This window comes from Hyperolius riggenbachi, chromosome 1, assembly GCF_040937935.1.
Source record: "Hyperolius riggenbachi isolate aHypRig1 chromosome 1, aHypRig1.pri, whole genome shotgun sequence".
Lineage (NCBI taxonomy): Eukaryota > Metazoa > Chordata > Amphibia > Anura > Hyperoliidae > Hyperolius > Hyperolius riggenbachi.
This window is the reverse complement of record NC_090646.1, coordinates 125268829-125282523: the sequence shown is the minus strand read 5'-3', so window position 1 is coordinate 125282523 and position 13695 is coordinate 125268829. Positions and strand designations below refer to the sequence as shown.

Genomic DNA, 13695 nt, shown 5'->3' with positions numbered 1-13695 from the left:
ACAGTATCCCTTCAAGCCAATTTGGGAGACTGTTAATCCATTACCTTTTAGATGGAGAACGCGGCCTGTTTTGTCTCAATTTGTACCTCCATAGTGTATGCCTAGCTTTTGATTGGCCTGTGCATACAATAGAGTTCAATTGACAAACTATTTTATGCTGATGAATTCCTTGACAGTGGCGAGTCTTCTGCTTTCCCTTTCCATAGTACAGTACACAGCTGAGCCAAACACTGGTGCATGTGTGTCTGGAGATCTCTGTGCAGACGAAAGAGAAGTAGATTATAATTTATACTGGCCAACCATTTTCTCAAGTCTATGCACAGCCTTACTTTCTGCATTAAAGTTTGTGGCTTCTTTACAAGATAACAAAAATTGGGCATTCCATGGTTAGTTGAGCTTTCCGACACCTGCTTTCTGCTGTATATGTCTTATGTGGTGGTAAACATCATGTATATATGCGCTTTTTACTTTTCTTGAAAAATAGGATACAGTAATTTACGACCGTTTGGCTGAGACCTCAAAGTACAAAGAAATCACGTTAAAACATCTGGAGCAGTTTGCAACCGAAGGTATGATTAACAGTTCTGTATATTCCACATACGTAAAATAGCAGAGATTTGAAGGCTCCAGTTCAAGGAACTAGATCATAGCTGACCCATTGCAAAAAGTATGACTGTAAAGGTGACTTGTGCAATATCCAGTAATTATGTCTGTAAGAAAGCCCCACCTGGGGGAAATGTGAGTTTAACAGACCGTGACCTACAGCTTGTTTTCACCATGTGTTATTCCTGTGGAATAACATCTAGAGGGCATAATACAAAGACAGAGCACAGGTTACTTATGTAGCCTAAAATTCAGCCTGTCTTCATCTTTTTTTGAATACCAGGTATTGGTGGCCAGAATCAGGGAGTTGCTGTAGAGCACAGGTGTTGAACTCCAGTTATTGAGGGCCATATCCAGTGTCGTAGCCAGACTATGGTGCCCCATAGCAAAAATGTTGAGTCCCATCAGATCTAGGAACTGAGCAAAGCCACCCTATGGATATGAGTTGACTGGGAAATTTCCATTTCCATGCAATGTCCACTGTGTATAGTCCATGGGCACTGAGACAGTCATAGTGTGGAGAAATAAAGGTAACTTAAGTGAACACATCAAGTACCACCTGAGCCTCCTTCTCCAGGGCCCCATAGCAGTTGCTATGACTATTGCTACACCGCTGGTCTTATCCATGTTTAATGGACTGAGAGAAATGTGCTGTACTTGATGCACCACTGCTTTCCTGATTCAGTCTCATCAATTAGAGATGTGCCAAAAATGTGTGAGGACTTCGGCCCTTGAGGACTGGAGTTTGACATCCCTGCTGTATAGGAAGAAAATGTTGTAAACATTTGCAGAGGAAGTTTGCAGGTTATGAGCTGTTAAAGTGAAACTTAGATGGTTCACTGGGACTACATGGGACTTCTTCCAGCCCCATGAGGACCGTGGCCTGCCTTGCCATCCTATTTGGCCCCTCTGTTCTGCAGCTATGACTCCTGGAAATCCGGGCAGTCACGGGCTTTTGCAAATGCTTGGCTGCGCATGACCATGGCCTGGAGCATTCTGCGCCTGCACAGTAGTACTCCGGGAGAAGGGGGCATGCGCAGAAGGCCCTGACTGGCTGGATTACCAGTTGTAGCGCCAGAACGAAGGGGCTGAAGAGGAGGCGAGGGAGACCACAAGGCTCATGGGGCTGGAGGAAACCCCAGGTAAGTATAAATAAGGACCAGTGTACCATCTTAGGTACACGTTAAGCTGAGTATATACATCCATGTACAACAGGTGGAAGATGCACATAGATTCAGAAACTCTCACCTTTTTTGTTGGCTGTATCTGTCATACAACAGCATCGGCGTTTGAACTTTTTGCCAACAGTTATCTGGGCACAGGTGTCAGTAGGACCAGCGCTCTAAGCAGATTGACATCCACAAAGGACCATGAACCTGCCAGGCTGGAAAAGACCTGCAGCTGTTGGTCAGATCTGGTTCCAGCCTTGCAGTCCCATGTACCTTTGTGGATGCCGATCTGCTTGGAGTGCTGTTCCTGCTGATACTAGAGGACTTCTGTGCCCAGATGTTCCTGCATCTTCTGTGGCACTGTAGATTAGTATGTTGAACTCCCACTTTTGGGATTTATGTATCGCCATGTATAGAAGATGGACCACTAATGACAATGGCCATATGCGCTTGCGGGGCTTTCACAAGCTCCCCTGGCCTATTCGCTTCAACTCCACAGTTGCTGTAGCCACCAATGTCAGTAGTGTCCCTTTAAACATTGCCTGCATGTTGCCTCAAATAAATAAACCTCTCTCATTGCGCAACATTGTTTAAAATTGTAAAAGCATTTATTCATATATACGCTCACAGTAAGTAGAAGTTTGGCATCGCATAGAGTTTGTTCCACAGGCTCTCCCCGCTCAGTCCCCCGGGCTAACCGATTTGAGCCTCTTGGGTCCTGCCGGAATCCTCCACTTAGCCTCCCCTCACGCTTGCTTTTCATGGATGCCTTCTGCAGCACCGCCCTACCAATTTCGTCACATTACACGTGACTCATCAGGGGCTCCCGATGAGTCACGTGTAATGAGATCAAATCAATAGCTGGACTCATTGTATATATTTTTTGGATTTATGAATTTTTACACGGATTATATTTTTGCACGTGTGTATGCGCACGCCCATCTACTTTGCTGCTATGGGCATGCACACGAATTATCAGGTTACACAACTGTTTACAGCACAGAGCACTTTATATTTATATAATAATATGGACTGGTGGTTTTTCATCACTATATGTCAGCTTGCAATATGAGATAGAATTACACTATATACTAATTGGGAGTGACCCAATTACATTTGGACTTACCTGGGAGATTTTATATGGTTTTAATTGTTTTTGTATATTATTTGAGCTTAAATTAAATAGTTTTTTCAAATAACCCTCCAGGACAGGTGCTACATATGAGATCTGGGCCCGCCCCCAACAGGAAACACAAAGAACTAGCTCTCTATAAGTTCCACCTCTAATCTCTACCTGCCAGTTCTTTGTGTTTCCTGTTCCGGGGAACACCTAGCTCTCTAGCTAGGAAAGGTGGTCAGCAGCCAGGCAGTGCTGAGGCCATCCAAGAACTAGTGTGTGGGGTAGCCCTGTCCTGGTTGGGTTTGGGTTACCTTTATCCACGGTTGGTGGATACCTTTGGTGGAGTCGGCAGGTGCGTGGCAGCCAGGGGAGTGGCATTGGAGGCAGCTAAGGCGGAGGCCATACGCCCGACGGAGGGGGGCTGACACCAAGCGGAGGCGTAATGGCCTCTGGAGGGAGCGGTGAGCATGGCAGCGTGTCCAGGCGGAGGCGAGGGCAAGAACGCTGTCGATGCGGAACTTCCGCCCTCATTGTGGCGTCACGTCCGGTGACGTCACTTCCGGATCCGGGTCGGGGGCCTGCTTAGAGGTCGCGGCGTCCATCTCCACATGCGGTGGCGTTCTTGGAGGAGATGGATGCGAATCAGAAGACTGCAGATCAGGTAAGTGGGGCAGCGTCGGAGGACAAGTGCCCGTCTGATCTGTGAGGTCTGATGCTGCAGTCTGGATCATGGAGGTCTGATATGCGGACTATGGTGGGATACAATCTCCATACTATTAGCCGCAGTCTGATCTGGAGGTCTGAGCTGGTGACAGTATAATGTGATACGATGTTAAAGCTGCAGTCTGTTCTTTTGATGTCTGTTTATGGTCGTGCCCAGTTATTGATCTGATATGGATATATACAGTATATTATATAACATATGTTTATATTGCCACATTATTTAAAGTACTGTTTATAACATCTGTAGGTATAAATGTATAGACTAGCTTAGTGGTTAAGCAGACTTAACATTTGGTCACTTATTTTGCCACAACCTAAGGGAGATTTTTTTTCTTGATTAATCCATATTCTGTTGATAGATAGACTGTTTATGGGAGGTCTGGTGTGATTTCTGTGGCTAAGTATTTGGGGACCAACTCCTTTTTTATCAATATACATTTCTCATATATGGAAACATTTAGAGAATTAGGTATTGATTGTTATTTGTATGTTTTCTAGGATGCTATGGAGTCTGATAACTCTGATAGGCCCAGGAGTTGCATTCTATGTAATAAGCCATTACAACTACACTGGCCTAAGGCATCATGTCAGAAGTGTATATCAAGTATTATTAATGAGGATAACACAGCTCCCTGTAAAGACTTTATGTTTACAATGCGCCAAGAAATGGTGGAGACTTTTAAGGCCTTCAGGGAAAGTCTGCCAACCACCTCAATACAGGGTCAGCAGTCGAGTCAGACGGTTAAACCCAAGAAGGCTACTAGGAAATCGCCCAGAGTGATTTACTCTTCAAAAGAGGACCAGGAGAGTCATCAGGAGACCGGTAAACCAGATTCTAGGTCTGCTGAAGAGTTTTCAGATCAGGAGGAAGCCAATGAGGCATTTACATCTTCCAGATTTAAATTTGCTTCAGAAGAAACGGAGGAGTTGCTTAAGGCAATCTACTCGACCCTTGATATACCGCAAAAAAAGATATCCGAAAAATCATTACACGATAAATTGTATATGGGCATGGAACCCTCGGAACAACTATGTTTGCCGGTCCATAGTTCAATGAAAAATTTAATCTCATTACAGTGGAATGAACCCGATCAGAGATTATTTGTTTCGAAAGGGTTTAAGAGACGGTTTCCATTCTCAGGAGAGGATGCTAAGTTATGGGAGTCATGTCCCAAGCTTGACGCAGCTTTCAGTCAGGTAGAAAAAGATAACGAGCTGGCCTTTGAGAATTTGGGTCGACTAAAGGACCCGGGTGATAAGAGGATTGAATTCTCACTTAAGAAGGCTTGGTCAGCTTGTGCGACCAACTTCAAACCAGCTGCAGCAACGACTTGTGTCTCACGCACCATGTCAGTATGGTTAGAAAGAATAAAGAAATTGGTGGATGAAGATGCACCAAAAAAGGATATTCTGGAAGAGATTGAGGTGGTTGAGGGGGGTAACGATTATATCATTGATGCGGCCTCAGAATCTTTAAGAGTAACAGTGAGATCCACAGCACTTATAAACAATGCACAGCGGAATCTATGGTTGAAGACATGGGATGGAAGTCAGGCGTCAAAGGCTAGGGCTTGTAGTCTTCCCTTCTCAGGGGATTTACTGTTTGGGCCACAACTCCAGGAGGTGTTGGAGTGTACAGCCAGTAAAAAGACAACTTTTCCCAAGAAACGGAAGTTTGAGCCCAAAAAGAAACCGTTTTTTCGGAGGAAACCGACACAGGGCAGAGAACAGCAGAGGCGTAAGCCCTGGGCAAGCAATAGGGGATTTCCCAAGAAAAATCCGTTGTTTAGAGCAACAGAAAATAAAGACAAGCCATGACGCCAACAAGGTGGGAGGAAGATTGAAAACATTCCTATTAGGCTGGAAAGAAATGACTTGAAACAAATTCATTTTAGATCCAATAGAGAACGGATACAAGATGCAATTTTCAAAATCTCCTCCCAAACGATTTATAAGGACTCAGTCCCCCAAAGTACCAGAGGAAAAGAATGCCATGCTACAAATAGTGCAGGATATGCTCACAAGAGATGTGGTGTGCAGAATTCCAACAGATCAAGAGGGACAAGGATTCTATTCAAGAATCTTTTTGGTAAAAAAGCCCACGGGGAAGTATCGGCTGATATTAAACCTCAAACCTCTGAATCCTTATATAAGGTACGAGAGATTCCGAATGGAGACGGTCTTTACGATGAGAAACCTACGATCTCCAGATTGTTTTATGATCAATATCGATCTAACAGATGCCTATTGGCATATCCCAATAAGAAAAGAATCTCAAGTTTTCCTTCGGTTTTGTGTAATGACAAGTTCAGGTCCAGAACATTTTCAATTTTGCTGTCTCCCAACTCAAGAAATCCAAATTTTAGGGTACAGGGTAGATTCAGTGTCCCAAAGATTATATCTGCCTCAGGACAAGATAATAAAGCTTCAGACAATGATACACCAGTGTCAAGAGGGAAGAATTACAACGGTAAGACACGTAATGAAGCTGATTGGGTTTTTAACTTCCACAGCTCCAGCAGTATATTGGGCACTGATGCATAGAAGACTACTACAGCAGTGGCTGCTGCAGAATTGGAGAGGGGTCCAGTCAGATCTAGATCACTCTTTGCATGCCAGCAGTTATAAAGCAGACACTGGATTGGTGGATTCAGGAGGACAATCTAACACAGGGTCGTCTATAAAGGTGTCCAGTAACAAAAGTGTTGACAACAGATGCCAGCCTAACAGGTTGGGGGGCTCATATAGAAGGCATGTATTTACAGGGCACCTGGTCAAAAGAAGTAATGATTCAATCATCAAACTTTCGGGAATTACGGGCAGTGAAGAAAGCACTGACTCAAACAGCAGACAGGACAAGAGGCCACCATCTCCAAATCCGATCAGACAACATGACAGTAGTAATGTATTTAAACAAACAAGGGGGCACGAAATCAGAACAGCTCCTAAGACTAGTACTGGAAATATTGGACTGGGCAGAGAAGAATCTGCAGTCGATCTCAGCAGTACATCTCAAGGGTTCTCTAAATACTATGGCAGATCTCTTGAGCAGGAAAAGACTGTCAAATTCAGAACTAAGTCTAAGTCCAAAAATATTCAAAGAATTGACACAGAGATGGGGCCATGCACAAGTAGATTTGTTCGCCAACTGGGAGAATACTCACTGCAATCAGTTCTTCTCTCTGGATCCAAGAGGAGCTTTAGGAGTAGATGCGTTGGCCCAGACATGGGATTTTCAGATGGCATATGCCTTCCCTCCAATACCTCTATTACCAATTGTGTTACAGAAACTGAGATTAACTGCAATGTATCTAATATTGATTGCACCCAATTGGCCAAAACATATCTGGTTCCCGATGATAAAATCGATGTTGGTGGACAAACCGGTCCAGTTGAGAGACAGGCACAACCTCCTCAGAAAAGAAGGCGAGTGGATTCAGATTCCCAATCTTCAGCTGACAGCATGGTTTCTGAAGGGCAAATCTTGAAAAAAAGGGGACTATCTGACAGAGTCACGGAAACTATACTTAACAGTAGGAAAAGTGTGACAAGAGCAATCTACTTGAAGTATTGGAGGACTTTTTGTAGTTGGAAGAAGGAAAAAGGTCTGAGATCCAATAGACTGGCCACAGTTTTGGAATTCTTGCAAGATGGGATTGACAAGAAACTGACGTTGAGTACCTTAAAAGTGCAGGTTGCAGCCCTTTCGATTTTTCTTGATAGGCGGTTAGCCTTAGAACCTTTAGTTATTAGATTTTTGAAATCAGTGGAACGTTCCAGGCCACTATTAAAACGTTCCTATCCTAGATGGGACTTGACTCTAGTTTTGAATACCTTAATGAGTGATGAATTTGAACCATTAAGTGAGATTACGTTAAGATTGTTAACAATGAAGACAATTTTTTTGGTAGCAATTACCTCGGCAAGAAGGATAAGTGAGCTGGAAGCCCTAAGTTCAGTGGAACCGTTTTGTTTAATTTTCCAGGATAGGGTAGTCCTGAGGACGACAAGTGAGTTCTTACCGAAGGTAGCTACCCTGTCCAATAGGATGCAAGAGATTGTATTGCCATCCTTTTGCAAGAATGCCACGGATCCTAGGGAAATTAGGTGGCATAGATTAGACGTCAGGAGATGTTTACTGTTCTACTTAGAGTGAAAGATTTCAGAAAGTCTACAGCATTATTAACTTTGCTGGAGCAACAAGAGGTGAAACCATGTCCAGAGCATCTATAGCAAGATGGATTAAAGCCTGTATTAATGAAGCTTATAAGCTTAGAGGAGTTCCATGTCCAAAGGAGATAACAGCACACTCAGCTAGGTCAATTGCAACATCCTGGGCCTACAGAGCTGGAGCAACAGCAACTGATATCTGCAAGGTGGCGACATGGAAGACGGTGAACACCTTCATCAGACACTGCAGACTGGATCTACTATCAGCAGAAGAGCAGACTTTTGGAAGGAAAGTTCTTCAGGCTGTAAATCCCTCCCTAAGGTTAGTGTTATTTATTGCATATCATCTCATGTAGCACCTGTCCTGGAGGGTTATTTGAAAAAAACAAAATTAGCTTACCTGGTAATGCTGTTTTTAATAACCCTCCAGGACAGGTGACCCACCCTAAGACTTAAACGACATGTAACTATCTGTATGTGGTAATCCTGTGACCAAGAAAGCTTAAAGGATAGGGGTGTTAAGTAATATATGGAGTTTTGAAGTATTCTATCGGAACAGTTAATTGGAACATACTTGCAGGTAGAGATTAGAGGTGGAACTTATAGAGAGCTAGTTCTTTGTGTTTCCTGTTGGGGGCGGGCCTAGATCTCATATGAAGCACCTGTCCTGGAGGGTTATTAAAAACAGCATTACCAGGTAAGCTAATTTTGGTTTTTGCACTAGAGACCACTATGCTGTGACGGATTTATTCATGATAGTTTGGTACTGTATACCAGAGGTGACTTTTCCTTTTTCTTTTCCTGGTTCATAGTTCTGATTCTGATAGCCACGGGACAATATTTAGGGGTACATAGATTCACAGACTTATTGGTGCTCAGTTTTTTGTGTATATGTAAGCGGAGGATTCTGGCGGGACCAGAGAGACTCAAGTCGGTCAACCTGGGGGACCGAGCGGGGAGAGCCCGTGGGAAAAACTCTATGCAATGCCAAACTTCTTACTGCGAGTGTATATATGAATAAATGCTTTTACAATTTTAAACAATGTTGCGCAATGAGAGGTGTTTGTTTATTTGAGGCAACAATGTTTAAAGGGACACTACTGACATTGGTGGCTGCAGCAAATGTGGAGTTGAAGCGAATAGGCGAGGGGAGCCTGTGAATGCCCCACAAGTGCATATGACTATTGTCATTAGTGGTCCAACCTATTTGGTGAGTCGCTCTCCACATGGTGTTGGTGGTTGGGAGTGACACTAGTCCTGCAACGCTGGTCAATGGTTTTTAAAGATTTTCTAAAAGGAGAAATCTCATCCTAGGACTGTAGCGCAGCTGGAACCCTGATTGAGACTTTTTACTGTATGATCACTGGCAGTGGTGACCTGCAGGACACTGGCATCTAGTCCTGAGAGTCCACTGAGAGAAACTGTGTGATACCAGAACTGGGCAGTTTGAAGTAACTGGCGGTTTATAGGTGACACTTGGTGTTGTGAACTTATTTCAAACTTTGCACAACTGTGGCATTGTCCCATATGATTTGTAGCGCTGTATGTAGCAGCTGTGGTTGCAATTGAGTGTATATATAGAAGATGGCTTCAATTCCTGCCCCAGATGTCACTGAACACAGAAAGTCCAAGGAATGCTCACAAGTGGGAATTCAGCATAGCTGCCCTAACAAATGCGCAATAAAAAAAAGTGTCTTGGATACATTTCTGTTTGTAAAGATCATAAATAAATAGTATGAGAATATACATTTAGGGTCTTGCTGAGATCATCTTTACAATTGGTCATTGAATGTCTCACTTAAATCAACTTTTTGTTGATTTGATGTTGGCACTGAAGAGGAAAAGGCAGGTAAATGATTTTCTGACTATGGGAATGTCTTATCCACAGGCTTAAGAACTCTATGCTTTGCTGTGGCTGCTATACCAGACAGTGTATATGAAGAATGGCTAGACCTATACCAGAGAGCCTCCACCTCCATACAGAACAGAGCACTGAAGCTGGAAGAATGTTATGAACTCATAGAGAAGGTAAGTGATGTTGCAGTTTTTCTGATTCTGTGGTTTGGTGTCTGTTGACTGTTTCCCTATAGGTATACACACACGTTTTCTTCATTTGGGTTTTATGTACTGGAGTCAATCATGTAGTTCAAGAGGTGTAACATACTCTGTTATATAGCAAAACATGTACTCTTTAATCTACAAAGGATCTAGCACTATTTAGGGATGGTCAACGAGATGTAAATCATTGATGCAGAATTATACAGATGTATGCAGCTTGAACAGTAGCAGGTCGAATATAGCATTGCCAGGTGCTGGGGATTTAGCTAGACACTTGTATGAAGTATAGCTGACCACTGGGGAGGCGGGTTGGTGGTGTCAATCTTGGTTCTATGGGTTTTGTTACAGTGGATGGCAGTTTGGCTAAGTGCTCTGCTATAGTATAGCAGCGGCCTGTGGGGTGGAAGGTAGGTTAGAGTTAATGACAGCACTCGGGGGTTTGGCTGGGCAATCGAATATTGTTTTTTTTTTTAATCTATGCGTTGGGGAGTTGAGCTACAGCGGTACACGGCTCACTGCTACAGTGTAGTGGGGAAGTTAATGTTTTGTGTAAGTGCGGTGGGGGGTAGTGTTAGTGTTAGTCACAGATAGGGGAGGGCTTGTGTAAGAGGTTAGTAAAGTCGATAGAATATCAGTAGCATTATCGATATTCTATCTGCTTTGTCACACACCCAAAGTAGCGGGTGTCTTTTTTTTCAATGTATGCCTCCCTCCCCCCTCAAATAACTCCTTATTGGACAACCTGAACACATAAAAAGATGGCATCTGTGAATGCCTAGATTGAATTGGAGGATACACTTTACAGAAGAGGCTGAATATACTCTGAAAAATAGTATTTTCCTGGTGGCAATTAAAATAGTTTAATTCTACTTTAATGTCTTGACTTGACTATATCGTTGACTCATTGTTTTGATTTTTCAGCAAAGCTTGAGTTCCCCAGTAAGCAGGGTTTGTATTCTGTAAGCAGGCAGTGCAGACTTGGATGGGATTCTCCTGTCTCCTGAATTATGTAGCATGGCACATGAATAAAGTATCATTCAGAGGGATGTGTAGATCGGCCTGTCCCTGCGTGTGTCCGGAGTGTATCAGCAACATGAAATATTCATAGCGGGGATTACAAACATTGCCAGACTGCTGCATGCCACTCATCAATCTCTGCCTCATTCGGCTTTCAGACTTCATATAGCGGGCCTGCAGTTCAGCACTGGACAGATCCCTTCACAAACACCGGCTGAGGTCATTTTTCCTTTCGTTTGCGGTATATTAACTTATGGAAATACACCTGTGGCTTTGCTCTTTCCATGGCCAGATTTATTATTTTCACACCTGTATGAGCTTTCATTTTACAGCTCATGTTCTGTCACTTCAGTCATTGCTTCGTATATATAGATCTACGTGCAGATCTCCACCTCGTTCCCAACTTCCTCAAGTCTTTTCTCTTAAGACCTTCACTGGTTGGACAGGTAATTGGTGATGCAGTAGGGATGACCTCATTCCCAGATTAACATCAATGAGGGTATTTACCGCAACATCCAGGCAAAGACCAATGTACACACCGCTAATTCATCGCTGAGCATTTCAGCTGTTCTCAGCTCTTTTTATTTTACAGTTCACGAACGGCAAACAGAACTGCCTGCTTATGAGCCTATAAAAGTCGCCGCCTACAGACTAGACGTTTGCTGGCAAAAAGAGAGATTGGCAGCAAGAACCCAATAACACTAAGGGGCAGGAGACAATACAAAACAGAAGCCAAATCCACTGTTATGTAGTGTATAATAAAGCTGGAATTTGATACCACTCTAGAACATTACTGCTGAGAAACGTTAACTCTAATTTGCAGAACTAATTTAATCCAGACAAACTGGTAGGTTTTTTTTATACCATAAAGGAAAGCGTGTGTGTGTGTGTGTGTGTGTGTGTGTGTGTGTGTGTGTGTGTGTGTGTGTGTGTGTGTGTGTGTGTGTGTGTGTGTGTGTGTGTGTGTGTGTGTGTGTGTGTGTGTGTGTGTGTGTGTGTGTGTGTGTGTGTGTGTGTGTGTGTGTGTGTGTGTGTGTGTGTGTTGAGAGAAGTGCGGAGGCTGTCATGTTTGTTTCATTTTAAACAATGAGAATTGCCTGGCTGTCCGGCTGATCCTCTGATACTTTTAGCCACAGACCCTGAACAAGCATGCAGATCCGATGTTTGATTTAAAGTGCACCTGTAGGGATAAAAGGGCCCAAGGCATATACTCACCTTAGAAGTGTCGAGGCTCTGGATAATCCAGTGGCTTCCTGCACCCCCTCACCCACAAGTTTGACGTTCCAGCACAGGGACCCTCTTCGACAAGAGCTTATTAAAGAGGGTCTGTGTGCAATTCCGGCTGTGCAGTGTAGCCAGGATTGCACACGGACCCAAGATGGCCTGCATAGTAGCATGGTGCCACTCATGCATGAGTGACTTCGTGCTACTGCATGGGGTGTCGGTGCACCTGTCCAGTGCTGCCATGTTTGTTTACGTATGGGAGAGCAACCATGAACTTTCAGAAGGTCCCAGGTGGCTTCTGTGGTCTGGAAGAGGACGCTGGAAACCTCTAGATCAGTCCCCAACCTTGTCCTCAAGGCCCACCAACAGTGCATGTTTTGTGGAAATCCACAGATGTAGTTAATCAGTTCTGCTGAGACACTGATTACCTCACCTGTGATTGAGTGTGCTTTTCTGCAAAACATGCACTGTTGGTGGGCTTTGAGGACAGGGTTGGGGAACTCTGCTCTAGATGATCCAGAGGGTCCTCTACCTAGGTAAGTATCTGACTCTTTCCCCATTTAAGTAGTTTCAGATGTGTGATAGAGACACTAGTGATCCATGAAAGATCAGCCAGATGTCAGGCAACTGGTATTGTGTAAAAGAAACATACATATGGCAGCCTTCTTATGCCTCTCTTCAGGTGTCCTTTAAAATTACCTTTACATTTCAGTCTGCAGCCTCAAATGATGGACTTTCTTGCAGCCTGTTTGGTGAACAACATACATATACCCATAGTGTGACCTGGAGTTGACCTGTTCAGGTTGTATGCATACTCCTAAGGCCCCATTCCTACTACAGCGTTTTGCTGCGATTTCGGTAAAACGCTCAAACGCTAGCGCTTTTTAAAAGCGCTAGCGTAATGAAACCCTATGGGCCCGTTCTTACTTGGGCGCCCAAATCGGGGTAGAAACGCAGACGCGGTGCCTACACCATTTTCAGGCGATTTCCTGGCGTTCACGTTTCAGTGCTATAGACGGCTAAACGCGATCGCAGCAAAATCGCTGCAGTGTTCAGTGATTTTTTTTTCCACGTGAAATCGCGGAAAAATCACTCCTGCAAAACGCCAGCAAAAATCGCTGGCGGTTTGCGTTTTGTAAGTGTGAATGGGGCCTAAGGTGCTCAATCAGCACAGCTAGCTCAGGAGGGGAATTGCCCCCCCCCCCCCCCCCCCCTTCATTTTACCTGCTTATTTACACTCCCATTAAACAATATTTTTCCTCTGAGATTTACATGAAGACTTGTTTGTGTGTGTTGTTGGATCATTGCCCCGCTACATAACCTAACTGCACTTCAGCTTCAGATCAAGAACAGAAGACAGGACAATTTCTGCTACAGTGCATGATTCATGGTCTGTTTAACAATGGTGATATTTCCCAGAACAGAAGCAGCAAAGCATCCCTGCATAATCCCATTAGTATCACAGACGGGATGACTGGTAGTATGGAGATATCGCTGTGCAAAGCTGCCTTTCCTTTATTCCAGTGGTAACGAGACCTGTGCTATACAGGCATTGTATCAAAGGTTTCTGCCCCACAATAGTACCATGAATCACATTTTTTTAGTCTTATT

The 13695-nt window shown here is 43.9% G+C and overlaps 1 protein-coding gene across 7 annotated transcripts in view; it reads left to right on the top strand.

Moving 5' to 3' along the window:
* The window catches only part of ATP8A1 (ATPase phospholipid transporting 8A1), a 354609-nt gene that overhangs the window by 233790 nt on the left and 107124 nt on the right, over positions 1–13695 (top strand). For all 7 annotated transcript variants that reach the window (XM_068278517.1, XM_068278515.1, XM_068278516.1 and 4 more), the window contains 2 exons: positions 485–569; positions 9674–9813. In XM_068278517.1, the coding sequence (XP_068134618.1) occupies positions 485–569; positions 9674–9813 (225 nt within the window). The remainder of the gene's footprint in view (positions 1–484; positions 570–9673; positions 9814–13695) is intronic.